We start from the raw sequence: 20,838 nt of genomic DNA, 5'->3' as shown, positions 1-20,838 counted from the left end.
TCACAAAAGACTTAATAAATATAAATTAATTATTTTTTGGACTTTTTAAAAAAATTTGTTTGATATTAAATAATAATTAAAATATAATTACTAATTAAAGTAACTTAAAAAGGCTAAGATATTGCTCAATTTCATATATTTAATTGAAGAAGTAGGCCAAAAAACAAAAGTAATGAAAAAAAAAAGCGGGCAAATGAGAGTTGTATTTATAGCGTATAGCCGCGCGGCTGTACTCTTGAAATATTCTAGCCGATAGGCTATACTGTCTAAAAATATATTTACAGCCGGGCGGCTATACTGTTGGAAAATTCTATTTACAGAGTATAGCTACATTTAAAAATTCTATTTATAAAGTATAGCCGCGCGGCTATGCGGCGAAACGATTGAAAAATTCTATTTATGGAATATGGCCGGCGGCTATATGGTTGAAATATTTTATTTACAGAAAAAGTTTTTAAGTAATTGTCTTCAGAATTTTCTTTATGGGATGAGAAAAGAATAGAGGAACCTCCAAATACCAAAAACACGACACGAGCACATAACCAGTCCCTTGAGGTTAGAGGAAGAAGAAACCACTGGATCGCCCTTCGTTGTCTTGACCCTTGAATCTTGAGTAGTAACACTAGTAAGTCTCTCTTTCGCTCGCTCTCGTATCGCATGTTAGGTAGCTTCTGATAGAGAACGCTGAATACGATTAGGGTTTGGGATAATCTAATTCAAGTATCATATTTTGATGCCGTCAGTAGTCTCTTTTAATTGGTTCAGAATCTGAGCGCGGTAATTGTTTCATTGATTGCAGGGTGGTTAGCTTTGCCAAATGGAGAAGGATCAGAAGGTAGCATCCGAAGACCCGAAGATTGATTTGTTTGAAGACGACGACGAGTTCGAAGAATTCAACATCAACGAAGGTAATTTGGAGCCCCGGTCTGTTCTTGTTAATTATCATAATTATATTCATATTTATTAGTTAGTCTGTAGCAGTGCCTCTATAGTTGTTTGTTTCCGATTGAACTTAATAGGATTTTTTGTGAACCAAATTACTTTTTCATGAGCATGTTCATTCATATAGTAGATAATCTGAAGTGGGTTTTGTTTCACTTGGCCTCCTGGTTATTTTTAATTAACAAAAAGTCATTCCCACTAGTTTACTCGAGCTGTTTCTAGATTAAATTTAATCCATTTGATAAACAGATATTTGTTCTAAGGAGCATGTATTCATATATCCCAGTGTATACTCCATCTGTTATGGTCTCTACTAAGATAATGATCTTGATTGTAATATGAATCATCCAAGCCGAAAATTGATTTTGGCATCAGAGCACCAATGCCCTGCAATGATACAAAGGAGGTTTCTAGTTGAGATAATGGCATCATGGCATTGGTTCTTTCTGTTGAATAGGATGTTGCGTTTTGTTTTAGGAGTTTATGGGATCTCTGTCTTTGGTTGTGAGAACTGGCAACAGCCTGGTTTGGGAAAAAACAGCATTGGAACTTGGAATGTACAATATGAAGAAGTCGTATGACGATGCTTTTAGTTGTACCTGCATATGATTACAGGATTGGTATTTGGTGGAGTAAATGTCGTGTGTTGGGCTTCACCTCTTCATTTTAAACTGTTTATGAAAAAAAAGATTATGTTGAAATGGATAAAAGTGACAGGATATGCATAATAAATTTTACCCCTAAGTTATTAATAGTATAATCATCATCTTCAATTGATACTTTTTTCTTTATTGACTTCGTTGTTTTGTTTATGCCGACAGAGTGGGATGAGAAGGAAGAGGGGAAAGATTCAGCACAGCAATGGGAGGATGATTGGGATGATGATGATGTCAACGATGACTTCTCTCTGCAGCTGAAGAAGGAACTAGAGAACAATGCTGAGAAGAGCTAGGTTCATGTATTGTTGTCTTCCGTCCCTTTGAACTTCATAATCATAGTGATTTGGTACAATCGATTCTAGTTGACAGTAGTGCTAGAAACCTAGCATGCCTGTTATTTGGTGGGTGGCCAACCCATTTCACTTGAAACTCATAACTGTGGTATTTACTGTTCTTAGTTAAAGAAAATTTCAGTTGTGTGAATGACTTTAATAACTGATGTGGTCTTGATCCCCTATCCCCTGTAGAGATATGACTATAATCTCTCAGTTATCATTGCCTGTTTTTGGATGTGGCCTGTTTCTGTTTTCTGAAATTAACATATGAATCAGTAGTCAGGATACATTATCTTGGCTGGAAATTTATGAGCTCTCAATAAATGTGCAAGTCTAGCTTGTGTCGGGACGAACCACCTAAAACTATATGGCATCGCTACCATCTGGTAACCTTCTTTCTCACCTCCTTTCCCAGCTACCCCTCCATCCCTCTCACCTTTCCTGAGCTCAGTCTCCTACAATGCCTCATATGTGGCTCTGACTCATTCTTGCTTTTAACCTACAAGGCTACAAAGAGGCAGTTCACCCTTGATTTCTCCAGCCCATTGTTATTTCTTTCTGTCGTGGAAATTGAAATAATCTCCTTGAGGCCCAAAGAAAATATACAAAACATATCTTCCTTGCACCATGTGAGCTTTTGCATGAACCCAACCCAATACACCAGCCGTTGGGTACACAAACACAGTGCCAATTCCAATAGTCGACAAAACAAATATCAAACCATAGACCTGTCATCTGTGGTTTCATTTCTGTCTTTTGCCTTTTTAACTGATAAATATTCGTTTTTATATGCACTGGAAGATAATATGATGAGTACGGTCAGTTTTATTCATAGCCATACACTTGACTTTCGGCGTTTACCCTATCCAACATGCCACTCGTGACTCGCCCGTACAGCATCTATCACCACCACCTTGTCTGATTTTCAATGGGAAACGTTAAGCGAAATATATAATACGAAATTTATCTTGTCCTTCAAAAAACGAAATAAAAGAAAGAAAGAATATGGCTTTTTTGTAAGCCTTCTTTCTGTCTTTCTTAAGAATGTGAAGATATACCACATTCTTTTCTCATATATGCCATAAGAATGTGAAACAACCATGGTAGATAAATCAATTTTTTTTAGGATGCTTGCTATTAACAGGGGCTATAATATACTAAATTCACACACTACACAGATGCTAGGACTCGAACCCAAGACCTTATATAGGGAAGTAATTGTTCCAAACCATTAGTGAATACTTAAAATCATAAATACAAACTTACCAAGATTTTATTATTTTTGTAAATAAATAAAATATTGATCAATTAAAGCAATGTACACGCCCCATCATCAACTGCTCATTTATTTCTCTTCCTAGTTGCTTATTGTCTCATCAATAATCGACTGCAACGTCCACCACCACGACTAGAAATTATAGAGTGATACGGTATCACCACGTAAGCTGGTGATACTCCCACTCAAAATCTGCCATGTGTCATATTTGAAAAGAAAATTAAAAATAATTTACACCTGGACTTTGTCTTACAAGTTTACCCTTCAACATTAATTACCCTAACCCCTCTCCTCCGTCTTCCTTGTGCTATCGATGTGACCTAGCCGCCTTTGCATCTCCCTCGCCACCCAGTTGTCTTCCCTCCTCCCTCGCCACCCACTTGTCCTTTCCGTGCCTCCCATGGTTAGTAAAAGTTAAACGTATTTAGAAAATCCAGAAATCTTGAAAATCAATGCAAACCCATTAAACATAAAACAAAAATCTTCAAAATCTCCTATGACGACAACCCACTAGTGAAAGAAGGGTATGTTTGATGTTGATATTATTGGAGGGGGATTGCAGCCAAGGGGCGACAGTGCAAGGTAGGCAGATTGACGACAGGGGAAACTACTACAGCCTTCTTGTTTTCTTTTTCCTGTTTTTTCAAATTTTAGTTTTATTTTATTTAGGGTAAAGTTGGAAGACAAAGTCCAACAGTGAAAAAATTTAATTTTCTTTTCAAAAAAGACACATGGCAGATTTTGAGTGGAAGTATCACTACTGACGTGGTGATCTTGTCACTCTATAATTTCTCCACGAGGACCCACCCTCCTTCACAGCCTTGCTTGCCAAGTCAGCAAACTCCTTCACCTTCTTCCTCACCTCCTTGCCCTTGTCTCCCTCCATCAACTCTTTGACCATCTTCTCCAACCCCTCTGACTTCACAAACCCTTTCACGACTGAACCATCACACGTCTCCACCCTCACCCCACCTTCATCTCCTCCACCGCAAACCTCGCATTCGAGGCTGCTCCGCCATCATCGACCAAGCCGGCACCCGGCGCAAATGCTTTCCAAAGACTGAGTTCCATCCTCGTGGCTTAAAAACCATGCACGCTCCCATGCATTAGAATCCTCCTCTGGTCAACCCACTCTTGGACCACCATTCCCTCCCTTTCACTCTCTCCTCAAACTCATTTGGTTAACCCATCGGACGCTGTAGCGCCACTCTTCTTCTTCACAACCCACAAAAAGTTGACATTCGAATTCTCCAACCCTTTTGCAACTTCTTGGAGTTGTTCAACCGACAGTGACCGAACGCAATGTACAAAACCCAGCTTCGCTCCTCCAGCTTCTGGTCTAGCCACTCAATCCACATGGGCTTATCATCATCTTCGTCATTAGTGCTATTAATATCATCATCTTGTGACAGCTGGAGAAGAGTGCTAAAATATGAAAACTATGAGAGAATATTTGTTTGTGAGAATTTTCTATGTATTCTTCTCCTTGTAGGAGGTCATATTTATAATACAACAAAACCTGAATGGGTAAGTAAATAATAAATTCCTAAATCTATTTACAGTAGGAAATCAGGAATTAAAGTAAATCAATTACAAATAAAATAGGAATCCTTGGTGTGTAAGGAAAGTAAGTCAATATCCACAAGTCACGCCAACACTCCCCCTTAAGTTGATGCATAGATGTCGCCAATGCCCAACGGATCCAGAATTGTGGAATGCTTTACTTGAAATCGCCTTTGTCAAAATATCCGCCAATTGATCCTCGGATTTCACAAAAGGAAACTGAAACACTTTAGCCTCAAGCTTCATTTTGATGAAGTGTCGATCCACCTCAACATGTTTAGTACGATCATCTTGAACTTGATTTTGTGCAATGGCTATAGCAGCCTTGTTGTCACAAAAGAGATTCATTGTAGATGTAGGTTTATACCCAAGTTCAGTAAGCAACTTTCTTAACCAAAGAAGTTCACAAATCCCTTTAGTCATGCCTCAACTCACCGTGATAAATCTACTACATTCTTTCTTGCTCCTCCATGTCACCAAATTACCTCCCACGAATGTGAAGTAACCCGATGTGGATTTTCTATCTTACATTACCTCCAATCTGCATCTGAATAACCATCTATATTTAGATGACCATGCTTTGAGAACATAAGTCCTTTTCCAGTGCAGACTTCAAATATCTAAGTATCCAAGAACTGCATTCATGTGGTTTTCGTTGGAGAGTGCATAAATTAATCGACAACGCTCACTTTGCATAAGCAATGTCCGTCGAGTATGTGACAAATAGATCAATCTTCCCACTAACCTTTGGTATCTTTCTTTGTTAGTTGGAACTTGATTCGGATATTCTCCAAGATGATGATTCTGAACAATAGGAGTGTCCGCAGTTTGCAATCTAGCATTCCTGTGATCAACAAGTCCAAGACATATTTCCTTTGAGAGAGAAATATGTCTTGCTGATCGAGTCACCTCAATTCCCAAGAAATACTTGAGTCCACCTAGATCCTTCATCTCAAACTCTGTAGCAAGATAGTCTTGTAGCTGTGATATTTCCTGTTTATCATTCATATCATATCATCAACATAAATTATTAATGATGTTACCTTCCCTTTCCGATGTTTCAAGAACAAAGTATGATCTGAGTTGCACTGTTTGAAACCATTGTTATTCATTGCCATGGTGAACCGTCCAAACCATGCACGTGGTGATTGTTTCAACCCATACAATGATTTTTGTAGCCTGCAAACTGTTCCAGTCTGAGTAGTATTATAACGGAGGAATGTCTATGTACACATCCTCTGTGAGTTCGCCATGTAGAAAAGCATTCTTTACATCAAACTGGTGTAGTGGTCAATCCAAATTAGCTGCAAGGGACAATAAGACTCTGACGGTGTTTAACTTTACAACTGGAGCAAAGGTTTCTTCATAGTCTATACCATAGGTCTGTGTGTAACCTTTTTCCACAAGTCTTGTCTTGTATCGCTCGATAGATCCATCTGCATTGTGTTTTATAGTAAACACTCATTTACATCCGATAGTCTTTTTTCCTCGTAGTATAGTCTTAATGTCCAAGTCTGATTTTTCTCAAGAGCTTTCATCTCCTCTTTTATAGCTTGGACCCATTTAGGATATTTCAATGCTTCAGAGACTTTGGTTGGAATATGGATAGCAGACAACTGATGCACAAAAGCCTTGAGTGGTTCGACAGCTTCTCAGTAGATACATGATTTGCAATTAGATACTTGGATGTCTTGCCAATATCAGGTGAATAGCGGTTTGGTGGCTTTCCACGATTTTGCCTGAAAGGTAATTGATATCCAATAGTTTTATCCTCTAAATGCACAAGTCTAGTAGGAGTAGTTACCTCAAGGATATTCTCAGGAGATTGGTCTGTTGGCAGGTGAAGGTCCCGACATCAGAGTGAATTAACGTAAATGGAGTAGTACACTTGTTCGTACTCAACGGGTAGGGCACATGGTAACTCTTAGCCAAAATACAAGTATCACATGTGAAGTCGGAGTCCTTGAAACCTGAGAATAAATCTGGTATAAGATGCTTCATATAACTAAAAGACGGATGTCCCAATCGACGGTGCCACAACCAAATTTGCTTTTGTTTGCTATCAAAGGGATGCGTCACACTGTTAGCCATGCCAGGATTGAAGTCATCGACATAATATAGTCCCCTCTCTTAGTACCACGACCAATAATCTCCTTAGTGTGAATATCCTGAAGCAAACAAAAACTTAGGTAAATAAGTACACAACAATTCAATTGTTCAGAAGCTGACTAACGGACAACAATTTAGTGGATAAAGATGGAACAAGTAAAGTATTAGACAGTATGAGAGAGGATGAGAATGCAACATTACCACCACAGGATAAGTAACGCCATTGGCATTTGCAATACAGGTTCGTCGAGATTGTGTAGTATTCAGAAAATCATCGGATCAAACGTCATATGATCGGTTGCTGGAATCAATTATCCAACTCCTGGAATCAATCTTATCGGAAGTATGGAATCCATAACCAATACCATTCTGGTCGTATTGCATTGTCCTCGATCTTTAAGAGTAGCCCACCAATCGGGGTAGCCATACAATTTAAAACAAGCCTCACGAGTGTGTCTCGGATCACCACAATATGCCCAATCTAGTCCATGTGTCGGTGTCGTTAATCGAGAAGTCATAATCATGAAGATGCATAGGATACAGGTGAGTAGAAATTCGGATCGGATCTGAGCCCGAGTCCGGCCGAGTTGGAGTCGAAATCGGGATCGAGGTCTTAATCATAGACAAATTCGGGTTGTGATCATCATCGGAGTTGGAGTCGAGGTCGTCTTGAGTCGGGTCGGGTCGTCCGCCATCATAGTCGAGGTCGGGGTTGGGGTCATCAAAATAGGATCCTAATTCCGGATCGGGTTTGAGGTCATCAAAATAGGATCCTGATTCAGAATCAAATTCGGGGCCAAAGTCTGCATCTGTAGGAGCTGAGCCATTTGGGCACTCAACTCAGTTATAGTTGGTTGAGAAGGAGAGAATGAGTCGGTGGTGCTACCTCCATGAGGGTTGAAAAAATCATCAACCCCATAGCGGCGGGGTTTGAAACTAGAGTCGTAATTCCAAGATCGCCGCTCTGATACCATGCTAAAATATGAAAACTATGAGAGAATATTTGTTTGTGGGAATTTTCTATGTATTCTTATCCTTGTAGGAGGTCATATTTATAATACAACAAAACCTGAATGGGCAAGTAAATAATAAATTCCTAAATCTATTTACAGTAGGAAATCAGGAATTAAAGTAAATCAATTACAAATAAAATAGGAATCTTTGGTGTGTAAGGAAAGTAAGTCAATATCCACAAGTCACGCCAACAAAGAGGGCCCACACTCAGTGTTCCAATAGTCGGTGAAGACTGGCTCGAGCTCATAGAAACTGTTGACGATCATGCCGAAGCTACTGATGGTTGCCACCACACTTCTCATGTTGAACTCAAAGGCTTCGTGTTGAGCAGCATCAGTGCTAAAGATTCATGGAAGTCCTTTTTGGTAATTTTGATCCAAGGAAACTGAGTCACCGTGATTAACTCGGTGTCGACTCGGGCCCCTCCAGGAGCCGATTTTCGACGACGACTTTGCCCACTGCCATGGGGAAGTTAGCGAAACCGTAGAAGACGAATCTGAGGAAGCCGAACTTGGCGGCGAGTCGACGGTCCACCAGAAGAAGGAGTTGGAGACCAAGAAACTGACAAGTGGAAGCGTCTGGAAGGCCCGCTCTAAGTCGAGTTGCATGTGCTCGGTGGAGATGGTGAAGGGAAAGAAGAGGTCGAGGGAAGAGAGCTTGTCGGTGCTTTATATGCCAACGGGGATTCCAAGGACAGTGTTTTGAGGGAAAGGGATGTCGACCACGGTGGCGGCGGCTACTGAGGTATCGGCGAGGGATTGGTCGATGAAGGAGTGGTGATGATGGTGACGCGAAGGGCGCGAGCGAGGAAAAGGCCAGAGAGGTTGAGGAGTGGAATTGTGTGGCCTTTGGACATGAAGGGGAACAAAACGACGTGGCCCTCATGTTGTGAATTTGACGTGGCCATCTTCTCTTTGATTTTGTTCCAAATAATTTTGTTGTTACATATAATATATAAATATGTACATCATCAAATCATCAATCACATACCCACTCGTTGGATATCATTAGAGGTGGAACCTACCAATATAATGATATCCGTTTATATTAGAAAAGTGGTACACGGTTATTAGAAATGGAGCCTACCAATATAATAAGATCCTCTTCTATTAGAGAAGTGTTACATACATAGTATAATATAACTAGCATTTTTGTTATAGATTACAACATCGTCGAGCCGATATTACAACACCCTAAAAAAGAATAACATTCTGGAAGAACCGGACATACAATAGACGCCAAATAAAATGGAATAAAACTTTGAAAAAGAATAACATTCTGAAAGAACCGGACATACAATAGACGCCAAATAAAATGGAATAAAACTTGCAAGATTTAAGGAGACTTTGGAAAAACACAAAGGAGAGATAAATTTTGTAAAATAAGCAAAAATATAAAAATTATTTATTTTGGATTTCCTAATCCTTTACATTTGCATGTATTTGATTTGAAAGTTGAGAGATTTTTCTGTCTTTTTTTAAAAAGCTTTGGCTTTTTCCAAAATTGAAATTTTTTTTATAACTAAAACCTAAATTTACTCAGGATATTTAAGTGCATGTACGCCATGGGTGGTAGGCCGTGAAGGCGGTGTGCCTAAATGCATATGCGGTTGATTTCAGAAGAAACCAGACGGTATGTATGGTGGATTCTGGAGGTGGCGACTTTTCCCACTGAATTGTCAATTCAAAATCCACTTATTTTGATAGCCAAACTCTTGGTAGAGATTCACTATTATGAAAAAGCAGACCCCGAACTTAGAATGCGATTGTTTTCATTTTTCTTTTCACTTATTGGGTTTTTATGTGGTTGGTTTTAAATCTTAATGACAAGTTCTCACCGTATAAGTGAAATATACAATAGAGACTCATTGAGCAACATTATTTCTTTCAAACAAGCAGACAAAAATAAAGTACCATCGTTGCCTTGCCACTTCATCATCTAGTTTGTTGTCTCATCTATAAGTGATTGCAACGATGGTACTTTATTTTAAACAGGAAAAAAAAAGGATAGAAGAGAACAAAATAAATGCATGCATGCAGCTTATCAACTACTCATTACGAGGTCCCCATTCATCATCTAGTTTGTTGTCTCATCTATAAGTGATTGCAACGTCAGCCATGACGAGCCACCCTCCTTCACAGCCTTGTTTGCCAGGTCAGCAAACTCCTTCACCTTCTTCCTCACCTCCTCGCCCTTCTCTCCTTCCATCAACTCTTTGACCATCTTCTCCAAACCCTCCGATTTCACAAACCCTTTGACTGAACCATCACACGTCTCCACCCTCAGCCCGACCTTGATCTCCTCCACCACCATTCTCGCATTCAGCGGCTGCTCCGCCATCATGGGCCAAGCCAGAATCGGCACTCCGGCGCATATGCTCTCCAGCACTGAGTTCCATCCACAGTGGCTTACAAAACCCTTCACGCTCTCATGCATCAGAATCCGCCTCTGGTCAACCCACTCTTTGACCACTATTCCCCTCCCCTTCACTCTCTCTTCGAACCCATTTATATCCCAAGCCGCAGTTTCTTCTGTCCCTTTGCTTCGTATGACCCACAAGAAATTGATGTTTGAGTTTTCCAACCCTTTCGCTATTTCTTGAAGCTGCTCGGCTGACAACTCAGCTTGCGTTCCAAATGCAACATACAAAACCCAACTCCCCTTCTCCAGCTTCTCATCTAGCCACTCAATCCAGATGGGCTTATCGTGATGATCATCGTGTGGCTCATCTTGTGCCACCTGGCACAGAGGCCCCACGCACCAGACCTTGGGCTCACACTCACTGTTCCAATAGTCAGTAAACACAGGCTCAAGCTCATAGAAACTGTTGACTATCATCCCGAAGTTACGAATACTTGCCACCCTAATCTTCATTTTGAACTCAGAGGTTTGACTTGGTAGGTCATGATCATCCTTTGTAAAATATTCGTGGAAGTCCTTTCTGGTAATTTGGATCCAAGGAAACCGAGTCACGGTTATTAACTCGTCGTCCGACTCGGGCCCATGCAGCAGGCGGTTCTCGGCAACGACTTTGCACACAGACATGGGGTAGTTGCCGAAGCCGTAGAAAGCAAACCTCGGGAAGCCGAGCTTGTCTGCGGAGTCGATGGTCCACCAGAGGAAGGCGTCGGAAACCATGAAGCTGACACGTGGAAGCGTCTGGAGGGCTCGCTCGAAGTCGGGCTGCATGTGGCCGGTGGTGAGGGCGAAGGGGTAGAAGAGGTCGATGGAAGGGAGCTTGTCGGTGCTCTCGACGCCGGCGGGGATTTCGGGGGAGATGCTTTGAGGGAAAGGGAGGGAGATCACGGAGGCTGAGGTATCGGCGAGGGATTGGTTAATGAAGGGGCGGTTGGCGGGGGTGGTGAAGATGGTGACGCGGAGGCGGCGAGCGAGGAAGAGGCGGGAGAGGTGGAGGAGTGGGATGGTGTGACCTTTGGACATGAAGGGGAACAAAACCACGTGGCCCTTGTCGTCCACATGCTGCGAATTAATCGTACTCCCCATATTTCTCTTCTGATGATATTCTTCTTTCTTGTGAAATAATTTGGAACGTATAAAATGCGCATTGGTGCAATATATATAATATAGTAGGCAGTGGGTGTCAAAGTCGAGAAATTTTTATATGTTCCTACACTACGCTGGTGTACTATTCAATAAATATAGGACATGAAATTATTTACTAACTTACTGCATTTCTTTTATAACATGTAGATCAGATTGCAAATATTCCATATGTCTTCCGTCTATTGGATGATACACCACCACGTGATGTATCTTAACACCCAAAAATTACTCGTCAAAGTCATATGGTACCTGTGTCTCTGAATTTCCAACTCTCTTTTTAACCTTAGCCACACACAAAAATATCAGCCAAGTCAATGACCTAAGCTGATGCAGTTATATCTAAGGTCTTAAATATCGAGGGTTTCGAAAATATCGGTGATTCAAAAACATGAAAATATCGGGAAAATATCAATATCGATAAAAATTGAATAAAAACCACGGAAATTGTGATAAATACATGGAATTTTTTAATGAAACTTTGTAAAAAGTTTATCTAGTCAATCATCTATTATTTTAACACAAAAGATTGGAAAGAAATGCATTGCATAGCATGTTTGAGTGATTGACTTAGAAAATCTAAAGTAATTAATGAAAGAAAATTAAACACCCTCTAGTAATTTATTTATCATTTTTACTACAATATTTTACACTTTATAAGTTGCATGGTAAGATATATGAGTAACTTTATTTCACGTTATTCACTGGACATCATGACATGATACATGTTCTTATATTTATTATTTACAAAAAAATTGAAAAATAATAAAAGATGTAAACCAACTTGATTTGTCATGAAAATTAAGCATTTTACCATGCTTAAAAAATAATAGTGAAGATTGAAAATTAACTAAGAACATAAATAAAGTTATCCAAAGAAGAATTAAATAGAAAATAAAGAAAATGATTATAGAGATTTAAGTAATTAAGCAACAATTCGAAGGGGAATTTAGTAATGTAAGTACTTATAATGAATAATAAAATAAGCAATAACATTAAATGGATTAAATAGGAAAGAAAAAAAATTATATTAAGTAATTAAATATTTGATCAACAATATAGAACAATAAGTAATTATTTTATATTTTGAGAAACCTTGGAAGAGTTATAAATACCAAATTCGATAGATAATAATCACAAAGTGGGGAGGGGTTCGAACCCCCTGCGTGCGATGTTCAAGCGAATTACTTCATTTTTGTTCACTGGAAGCAACTACCTCTAATAACTATGCTACAGTGTCAAAATCATAGTTAATCACCAAAACCTAGGGCATTGCAGAATGGGCATTTTCGGGACAATTAGATTATGGTATATAAGGGCCCCACCTTTGTCCATTTCATCTGCACACTGTTTTTAATATTTTCCTTCTCTGTCATGTGGTAGCTTCCATCACTCTCTCACTCTCAGAGATTGCATCGAGGAAGACACAGACTACGGCACTCACTCTCTTAGATCTGAAACCCACAAACCCCAAAAACCCTGAGCTCCGAGGACGATCTGATGAGCATTTTCTCTGCTACACTCTCTGCTTTTCTGTTTCTTTCATTTTGTATGGATATGGGGGTTGTTTTAGTTCTTGAGGGATCTGAGTGTTCTGAAATTTCTTGTTCATGATTAAATGAAACCCTGTGTGCGATGTTCAAGCAAATTACTTCATTTTTGAAAGTTCATATCGCGATATTATTTAATATATCACGATATGTTGACCATTTGCAGCTGCCATTTGAACAAAAATATCTTCCCCGAAATATCCTCGAAATTATCAACGAAAATATCGAAAAAATCACAATATATAATTGGAATTGTACTAAAATTTCGGAACCCCAAAAAAACCATAATTTCGCCGATATTTCGGCGAAATTATCGAATTTTTGGACTCTGGTTATATCTTCTTTTTAGCTTGCCTAAATTACCCACGGAAGCTGATCGTGATGGACGTTAAAAAGGAGAAAAACACAAGGCATAATTTTAATTTGGTACAAATTTGATGTCGCTTTTTATAAATTTGAAAAATAACAAGAACCTCAGACTCACTTAAAGCATTATTATTTTTTAAAATTAATACAAAAATAATTTATTAATATTTTAGAAAGTAGGGGTTCCTTTACCTTAAAAAGAGTTGAAAACTAGAAGGATGAGATTAAAAACATCATTGCTGCCGACACCCAAAACGATTCACGCTGCATGCGCTGAGTGAGTCGTTTCAGAATAATAAGCTCATCAACGAACAAGTATCATTTCTGCCTGCCTGCTGCCACTTGTAGATTTACAACAATGTAGGCCCACAATTTATATAACATTCCGGATAATCAACTAAATTCTGGAATCTAATCTAGCTCAGTTTGAGTTACATGCACACTTCTAAATACCCCTATATAATTGGAAATGAAAAACCTATATTAACAAATAACTGTACGTGAAAAAGGGAAAAAAAAAATGAAAAAACTCCGAAGAACGAAATGATTGAGTGAAATCTTCCATCAAAGATGACGATGGTCTAGAGCTGTTCGAGAGCAGAAGTATCACCTGCCCAAGCCACAAACAGATTCAAGTTACTTTCCTAGGCATACATAGGAAGGAAAGCTACCCAAATTCTCACGACAGCATCAAGCACTCCCACCTTGTTTTGCCTTAAGGACAAGCTCCTCAGTGGTGGTGCCGATGATCTCATTAGCACGTTTCAGCCCAACGCAGTAGAACCGTCCAACAGAATCCTAAATTCATGGGTAAGTTCAAGCGAGAAAGAAGAAAGAAAAAAAAACGAGAAAAGAAAAGTGCTCAGCATTATAGTTACTGGACTTTTGCAAGCAAGGGTGCCTGTTTATCGCATCCCTCATGATATCAGGGCTGCAAGGAATCTTACCTGAGCAACGATTCCTAATTTCATCAACTTATGAACTGCATCTTCCACATCAAAATTACAGTTGGCGTTGAACTCTTCTTTAATTAGTTCCTCACACCACCTATCCAGATCCTATAATAAAATCATCCCCAAGTAGGACTTCATCAGTACTCTACTACTCAAGAATGCATATTATATTTCTTGCAGTACTTAGGAAACTGATAAATGTACGTAGAAAAGCAATCTAAGAGATGTGTACTTGTGTTGTAGCTTTCCCTTGCTCCATTAGTATATAGAAAGCAATTATCACCTCCTTGACCTGCACATTCAAGAAATGGAGTAACCGTATAAGCCTTTCGTCATGTATCGAACATAATCTCTTCCTGCATCAGTGCTGAATTAAGCTTGAATAAATTCAAATTTAAAATGACAAAAAAGTTTTGAGTTATACAATTAACATGTCGCAACTGCATCCCATTCACCTGACATTGTTAGTCATACGATATCTGACCTTACTTACGCTTGATTATTCACAAGGTAGACCTCATAAATCAAGCGTTAAATTGAAAAAAATTTAGTATGACATAAACCCCAAAAAAAATTCCTTCTAATTGCATTCACACTCATACATATGAGTGCACATAAGTACATGCAACCATAAGAATTAGACGATACTCCAATGGGTCAAGAATAAGCTCTCCATACATATCAGTTAGATACATCAATAATTCACCAAAAATACAAGTTTATCAAGCTTGCAGCTTACTTCCTGTTGAATCACATCATCACACAAGTGAAGAAGAGTACCCCTTCCGCTATCGAGTTGTTTGTCGTACATGGACTGTGTTATTAAGTTCTGATATGCTACCAAGTTCTGCTGAAAACTGCATACAATTGAAAAGCCATAGGCACATGAGTAGTTGACAAATTATTCAATTAAAAGAACAACAAAGAAAGCGAGCCCTCAATGCAAACATGCAGCCACAGCCCATGGCCAGTCATCATCATCAGAACATGATTGATCATGTCAACTTGTCAGAGAAAAGTTTTCACAGATATATAGACCTCTTCTCTTTTTCATGTGTGACATGCATATTCATTTTATCAATTTTGTGCACATGCATATTACTTTCATGTGTGACAGACTTCCTTTTGTGTACATGCGTATTAATTAAAAGAATAATATATAATCCAAACATGAACTGTAATAAGAGACTTAACGTGAAGTATATCTTAGCACAGTAACCAATCACAGTGGAAAGAACTGCAAAAATGACCCAAAAATCAGCTGTAGGCATTTCAATCGAACCAACAACAGCAACCTGTAAAGAAAGAAATGGTAAGCTAAATTTTGATAAGAAAAAGTGACCAACAGTACACCAAGACAAACTTCATTGCTATCTCAATTAACTGACCAGCCCAACTACAGCAGAGCCAAGGAACTTGACCCAGTCCATTGGGGTTAACCCAGGGTTCTTCTTCTCAGGCTGTAAAAGGAAAAAGGTTCCTACACCAGGTCATCAGCAGTACAAGGGCTACGAGGAGTATAAAATTCCACAGAAGGAGAGAGAGAGAGAGAGAGAGAGAGAGAGAGAAACACACAAGAACTATCTCCATATCAGCCATTGGAATATTTCTGAAATGTTTCACATATATTCCTCGTTCCTCTTTTGCTTTGGTACTTGCTCGCCTGAAGAGTCATAATTCTCTTATCAATAACTTATTTTTCAAGGTTCTTTCGGGACTTGTTTCCTAGAGCATCAATCCAATTAGAGGCAAGGCAACTAAACCCCCTCACCCTTAAAATAAAAAATCTGTAACTTATGGAAGTATCATGCATTGAATGTTCACCAATATTAGACAAAGATCTGTTCAAGCCCTGTGTCCCTTTCGAAGAAAATACACTGCATGAAGCAACTAGGAGACTACATGCTCAAAATTATAATTTAAAACTGTCAACACTGATATGCCAACCTAGTACCAGCCAAATTGCTCACAAGGAAATTAGGAAAAAAATTTGACATTATCAACAAAAAGAACAGTACCTGTAAACCACAATAATCCTATCAAAGGTTGGCTCTTTGATCGTGGTCTTGCTCAGCAAATTTTTAACACTGAAGGACAAAGCATATAAATTTCAAAAAGTGGAAATAATCACAATAAGATTGAGACAAGGAACTCAAGTCAAATCAAAGGCATATTTCTATTTATATGTATGCATGTTTCATAAAGAGGGAATCAGATTTAAAATGGTTTTAATTGCTATTGCATGATCATCTATAAGTATAGTCTGAAATGAAGAGTATCACTGAGTAACAGAGAACTTTTAGCGCAAGTCTGAGAAAAAAAAACCTGGGAAATTACAGATCACAATGAAAAGAAATTTTTAGGACACTTGAGAGTAATTCAAGGCTTGCTACAAGGAGGAAAAAAAAAAATCAAAGTTTCAATATGGATAGAAAATTTCAGGATCCATACAACCCAAATTTAAGCAAGCAAGAGTGAGGAAATAAGACCCAACTGCATAGAATAGCCAGCAAACAGCTTAGTAGTCTGCCAGAACTAACAGCTCAAGAAAAAAGAAAAAGAAAAAAACAGTACACTAAAACTAAAGCCGTGCAGAAAAAACCTTAGTTCCATGTTTTCTAGACGGATTCGTTCAACATGTAAGTCTTCATCCTCTCCATCTGCTTCAGAGCTAATTTCCTCATTCTTCTTTGGATCTGTCTTAGGTTCTCCACTTGATCTTCTGGATAAAAGTTTTCCGACCCTGCCACAAGAACAACACCAAAAAACGAAATATACAAAGAAATGCTTAAGCTTAAATCAAATAATATCTAAAGAACATTTTCTCAGCTATTTTCTCAATAATTTTGGTGATACCAATCACCAATGATGCAAAAGATGATGTTTCAAATAGACTCCATTAAATGACTTAAAACTGTCCACTGATTTTCAAGTTTAAACAATTTTGACCATAATTTCCAAAAATATATACTTTCCAGTAGCAGAAGTTCAATAACCAAAAACATTTAAAGAATTACTTACTTAGTTATTCGTAAAAGATAAGCCCAAAAGCGTGCAATGATCATGTCTACTTTCTCCATGAAAAAGTAATCAGTTGTCTGATCAAGTCCAACACCCCGTCGGAATATAATGTACTGAAGTTATAAAAAATGCAGATTAGACCTCTAGAGAAAGAGATATAGAGGAAGGAAGAGAGGGAGGGTGGGAGATTAAGTAATATTTCCTATGTCAAACAAGGAAGAGGCGGATAAGCTAAATATGTGCAATCCTACATAATCAGCAACTCAAAACACTGGGTTTAAACATTCCAAATGTTTATAGTGTTTTATGCTGAAATTTACAATACCTTATCACAAAAATCGGGAAGGTTTGGTTGAGGACGCCTTTCAAAAAAATTCTTCAAAAGCTTCTTGTCAAGCTGCATTCAACAGGAACAATACATGGGATCAGCATATGCGAAGGTGGAATAAAAAAAAGCAATATATAATAAGAAACAAGAGTTACATTAACATTTGCAGGTTTGCACTTAAGAATCTTAATGAATTGAAATTAAGAAATACATGTGTAAGTACAAACCTTAGACTCATCAACCACGATTGGTAGATTTAGAAGATACTGCCCGGAATGCGCAACCTCAATTTCCTCATTGCTTGCTATTTTGAAATTGCTCTTTTCCATCACCTGTATCATAACTATAATTTAAATATTCCACCCTTGTTGTAGAATGATAGTTCGTAAAATAGTAAAAGGATTTGGTTTAGTCCTATTTTGGCAGTTCAGATATTATTTAATTTCCTACACTTAAACTGGCTTTCCTTGGCATAAATATAATCATTCAATTGTGACAAAAGCCTTCGTTTCTCATCTTTTTTTTTCTTTTTTTCTTTTTTCTTCATGTTTCTTTCAATTGTATGGTCATACAAGGAAAAACTAAAAACTAAAACACAGTGAAGCAGCCATACCTGAAATAAGTACGTCAGGAAATTCTGTTCAAGTACATCAATTTCTTTAGGAGGAAGATTCTGTTGTTCCAGTTTTTTAGCCCCATTTACAGGGTCAAAGAGGGAGTAAAGTTGCTGCAAAGAAAATGTGTCAAACAAAACTTATGATAATCAGCGGAAAATATCAGCCTATAACACGAGAAAATAAACAATGCAAATTGTAGACATGAATAGTATCAGGGTCAACATGGCCCTCAAAACATGAGCATACCATCAAATCCTCGAACTGTAGAAGATACCAAGCCCGAATTGTGTACTCAACTCTCTTGCAGAGCTTTAAAAACTCAGCCCGGTCAGAACTATGTTCTGCAGAATTACGAACACCCAGTTTTTTGTTAAGTAGCATGTAGCGAAACTAAGCAACACAAAAAAAAAGAACAAAAAAGACAAATCTTTGCATCTAAACCATAAATGGTATCAAGAATTAAAACAAGGGATCAGTTTCAGAGAAATGCAGGGACTCTGAATTTGTAGACTGAAGAAACAAAGACGACCCATGAATTAAAATGAAGCCGCCAGTGCCCAAAGCAACAAACTTTGAACAAAACCCAGAAATCAATCGAAAAGGGCAAGCAAGGTTGAGCACGAACCAATGAGGTTGGCCAAGGTCATGATGATTTTGGGCTTGATAATTGGGATGACGGATTCACGCTCAATTCGAATCATGTCCTTCTTCTTTTGCTCCATTTTTTTGCTTTGCTTTCTTTGTTTTCTGCGAAAGCGGTATCGCCAATGGCACAGCAGCCCAACCTGTGAATTCAGCCCCTTTAAGAACAAGAATTATGCGATGACGGTTGAGCTTAGATTCTTTCTTGGGATTAAATGAAAGGGTTGTTTTGGGTTTGGGGTTTTGGTTTTGGTATATATAGTACCTTGTACTAAGGGAGTGTTTTGTATCTTCCTTGCAAACAGAGTGTTTTTGTCGGGGGAGATAGTGAGGTTGAAGCCAAACCACAGAAACAGAATGAAATGCCAAAAGGAGAACAGTAGAACATTTTTAGATCACATTTAATACAGTCGAACGTTTTACGGGTTTCAACTACTCTACGTTTATCAGAAAAACAACTGTTTTACTTTTAAAAGCGTGAATTTGATTTCCTTCCATGTTTAGTTTATTCCATTCATGTGTGTATTTAAACTGTTATTTTTCAACAATTATACTTGAATGGTTATGATATATACTTCGTTAACAAATCATATTCTGATCTGATCTCCATTGAAGAGTTTACTTTTTATTTTTAATATACAAGCAATAGTTTAAATTACCCTAAACACGGAGAGAACTCGAAAAGAAAGGACACACTGACCAACTAGCCAAAAAGAATAAATTTAGCTGACAATAAGACGGTGTATAAAATATTGCATGTGTATATACACAGAGGATTGGCATATATTGCATGTGAAATCATCTTATGCAGCCTCATTGATTGGGAAATGCTCAGAGTTTGGCTCTCTAAACTCATTGCTAAGATATTCACTTAGGTGACAGACAGGTGCCCACTTTCTGTTGTCTGGTTCTCCCCCAGTTCAATTCTAGTATCACTCAAATGCCTGCTTGCAGTTGTTTGACTTTCCCTCAGGTCAACGCTAGCATCTGTAACAGGCCCTTCTTTCCCGGGCTCAGCAGTCCTGCTTCTGCAAATGGGACAAATGGGTGTCTGCAAAAGCCATGCATCCACGCACTGAGCATGAAAACTGTGCTTGCACAGAGGCAACAGCCTGCACTTCTCGCCCATCTTGAAGCTGTCCAAGCACACTGCACAATCCAAAGGACTACTTGGCTTGTCCCAATTGGCTACATAATCAAAGCTAGGAAGCTTCTCTAGGTCATCTTTGGACATGCTTGCTGTGCCACCTGTACTGCTGGCCATGGCAACCATAGAGCCATTACCAAACCCTCCTCTTCTGAAAGCCCTCCCAACAATCCAAACATGAACTAAGATCAAGAACCCAATTCCCACAAATAACAATATGACAGAAAAGAAGATTGCCATTGCCACAATCTGCACTGCATCACCTGCGAACTTTTCACTCATTTTAATATCCCCTTCCTTCTCATTCTGTATTGGAAAGCTAAAAGTATCTGAAGAAAAATGGAGTTTGTGGGTTAGAAGAAGAAGAAGAGCATTAGAATGTACTAATTGGAAACCAACCAATAAGAAGGCAGCTCTGTTTTACAAAGAGGGAGGAGATTTATTCATGACAACATAAAGTAGATTAGATTACCTAAAACACTGGTGAATGAGGCAAATTTTAAAATTAATTCAGAGGAGATAGGGTTAACTAGTCTCTATCATGGAGTAGGTGGTAAAAAACCAAATTGAGTCCAGACGAAAAAGAAACGTCAGAAGATCCAGAGATTTCTCACTGCCCCCTCTTGTTTTCATGGTTTTCTTTCTTTATCTAGGTTAAGGTGAAGCTCCCTACAGTGTTAATGAAAGTAAAATTAATGGCCGTTTGATAACCATTTCGCTTTTAGTTTTTAGTTTTTATTTTTTTGCGCTAAAGC

The 20,838-nt window shown here is 38.5% G+C and overlaps 4 protein-coding genes and 1 pseudogene across 4 annotated transcripts; 1 reads left to right on the top strand and 4 right to left on the bottom strand.

Moving 5' to 3' along the window:
- Positions 1–456: 456 nt before the first annotated feature.
- Positions 457–2,096, top strand: LOC103329885 (protein DSS1 HOMOLOG ON CHROMOSOME V-like). Its single transcript, XM_008232408.2, has 3 exons — positions 457–625; positions 800–908; positions 1,764–2,096. The coding sequence occupies exons 2-3, from the start codon at positions 818–820 to the stop codon at positions 1,892–1,894; spliced, it is 222 nt and encodes a 73-aa protein (XP_008230630.1). The 5' UTR covers positions 457–625; positions 800–817; the 3' UTR covers positions 1,895–2,096.
- A 1,873-nt stretch (positions 2,097–3,969) lies between these two features.
- LOC103330178 (UDP-glycosyltransferase 90A1 pseudogene) lies at positions 3,970–8,807 on the bottom strand (annotated as a pseudogene).
- Positions 8,808–9,739: 932 nt separating this feature from the next.
- Positions 9,740–11,439, bottom strand: LOC103329884 (UDP-glycosyltransferase 90A1-like). The gene has a single exon (XM_008232406.3). It carries the CDS (start codon positions 11,400–11,402, stop codon positions 9,975–9,977), a length of 1,428 nt encoding a protein of 475 aa, XP_008230628.1. The 5' UTR covers positions 11,403–11,439; the 3' UTR covers positions 9,740–9,974.
- A 2,232-nt stretch (positions 11,440–13,671) lies between these two features.
- LOC103329883 (uncharacterized) lies at positions 13,672–19,266 on the bottom strand. Its single transcript, XM_008232405.2, has 16 exons — positions 18,920–19,266; positions 18,541–18,635; positions 18,291–18,404; positions 17,905–18,009; positions 17,675–17,746; positions 17,350–17,462; positions 16,931–17,071; positions 16,347–16,415; positions 15,904–15,991; positions 15,717–15,788; positions 15,523–15,623; positions 15,068–15,185; positions 14,561–14,620; positions 14,323–14,433; positions 14,080–14,173; positions 13,672–13,985 (listed from the first exon to the last, which is right to left on the bottom strand). The coding sequence occupies exons 1-16, from the start codon at positions 19,014–19,016 to the stop codon at positions 13,957–13,959; spliced, it is 1,479 nt and encodes a 492-aa protein (XP_008230627.1). The 5' UTR covers positions 19,017–19,266; the 3' UTR covers positions 13,672–13,956.
- Positions 19,267–19,640: 374 nt separating this feature from the next.
- LOC103330177 (E3 ubiquitin-protein ligase ATL42-like) lies at positions 19,641–20,505 on the bottom strand. The gene has a single exon (XM_008232728.2). It carries the CDS (start codon positions 20,363–20,365, stop codon positions 19,808–19,810), a length of 558 nt encoding a protein of 185 aa, XP_008230950.2. The 5' UTR covers positions 20,366–20,505; the 3' UTR covers positions 19,641–19,807.
- Positions 20,506–20,838: the final 333 nt, after the last annotated feature.

This window comes from Prunus mume, linkage group LG4 (assembly GCF_029339155.1).
Source record: "Prunus mume cultivar Tortuosa linkage group LG4, ASM2933915v1, whole genome shotgun sequence".
In the NCBI taxonomy this organism is placed as follows: Eukaryota; Viridiplantae; Streptophyta; class Magnoliopsida; order Rosales; family Rosaceae; genus Prunus; species Prunus mume.
This window is presented reverse-complemented; position numbering and strand designations above follow the sequence as displayed.

What these genes read in the sequence shown, in the direction of transcription:
- LOC103329885 (XM_008232408.2), top strand. Translation starts at nt 818, where the DNA reads ATGGAGAAGGATCAGAAGGTAGCATCCGAAGACCCGAAGATTGATTTG. An exon ending in AGAATTCAACATCAACGAAG is followed by an intron (nt 909 to 1,763) that starts GTAATTTGGAGC and finishes TTATGCCGACAG; the next exon opens with AGTGGGATGAGAAGGAAGAG.
- LOC103329884 (XM_008232406.3), bottom strand. Translation starts at nt 11,402, where the DNA reads ATGGGGAGTACGATTAATTCGCAGCATGTGGACGACAAGGGCCACGTG.
- LOC103329883 (XM_008232405.2), bottom strand. Translation starts at nt 19,016, where the DNA reads ATGGAGCAAAAGAAGAAGGACATGATTCGAATTGAGCGTGAATCCGTC. An exon ending in TCGTGGTTGATGAGTCTAAG is followed by an intron (nt 17,747 to 17,904) that starts GTTTGTACTTAC and finishes TGTTGAATGCAG; the next exon opens with CTTGACAAGAAGCTTTTGAA. An exon ending in ATGATGTGATTCAACAGGAA is followed by an intron (nt 14,621 to 15,067) that starts GTAAGCTGCAAG and finishes TTGAATGTGCAG; the next exon opens with GTCAAGGAGGTGATAATTGC.
- LOC103330177 (XM_008232728.2), bottom strand. Translation starts at nt 20,365, where the DNA reads ATGAGTGAAAAGTTCGCAGGTGATGCAGTGCAGATTGTGGCAATGGCA.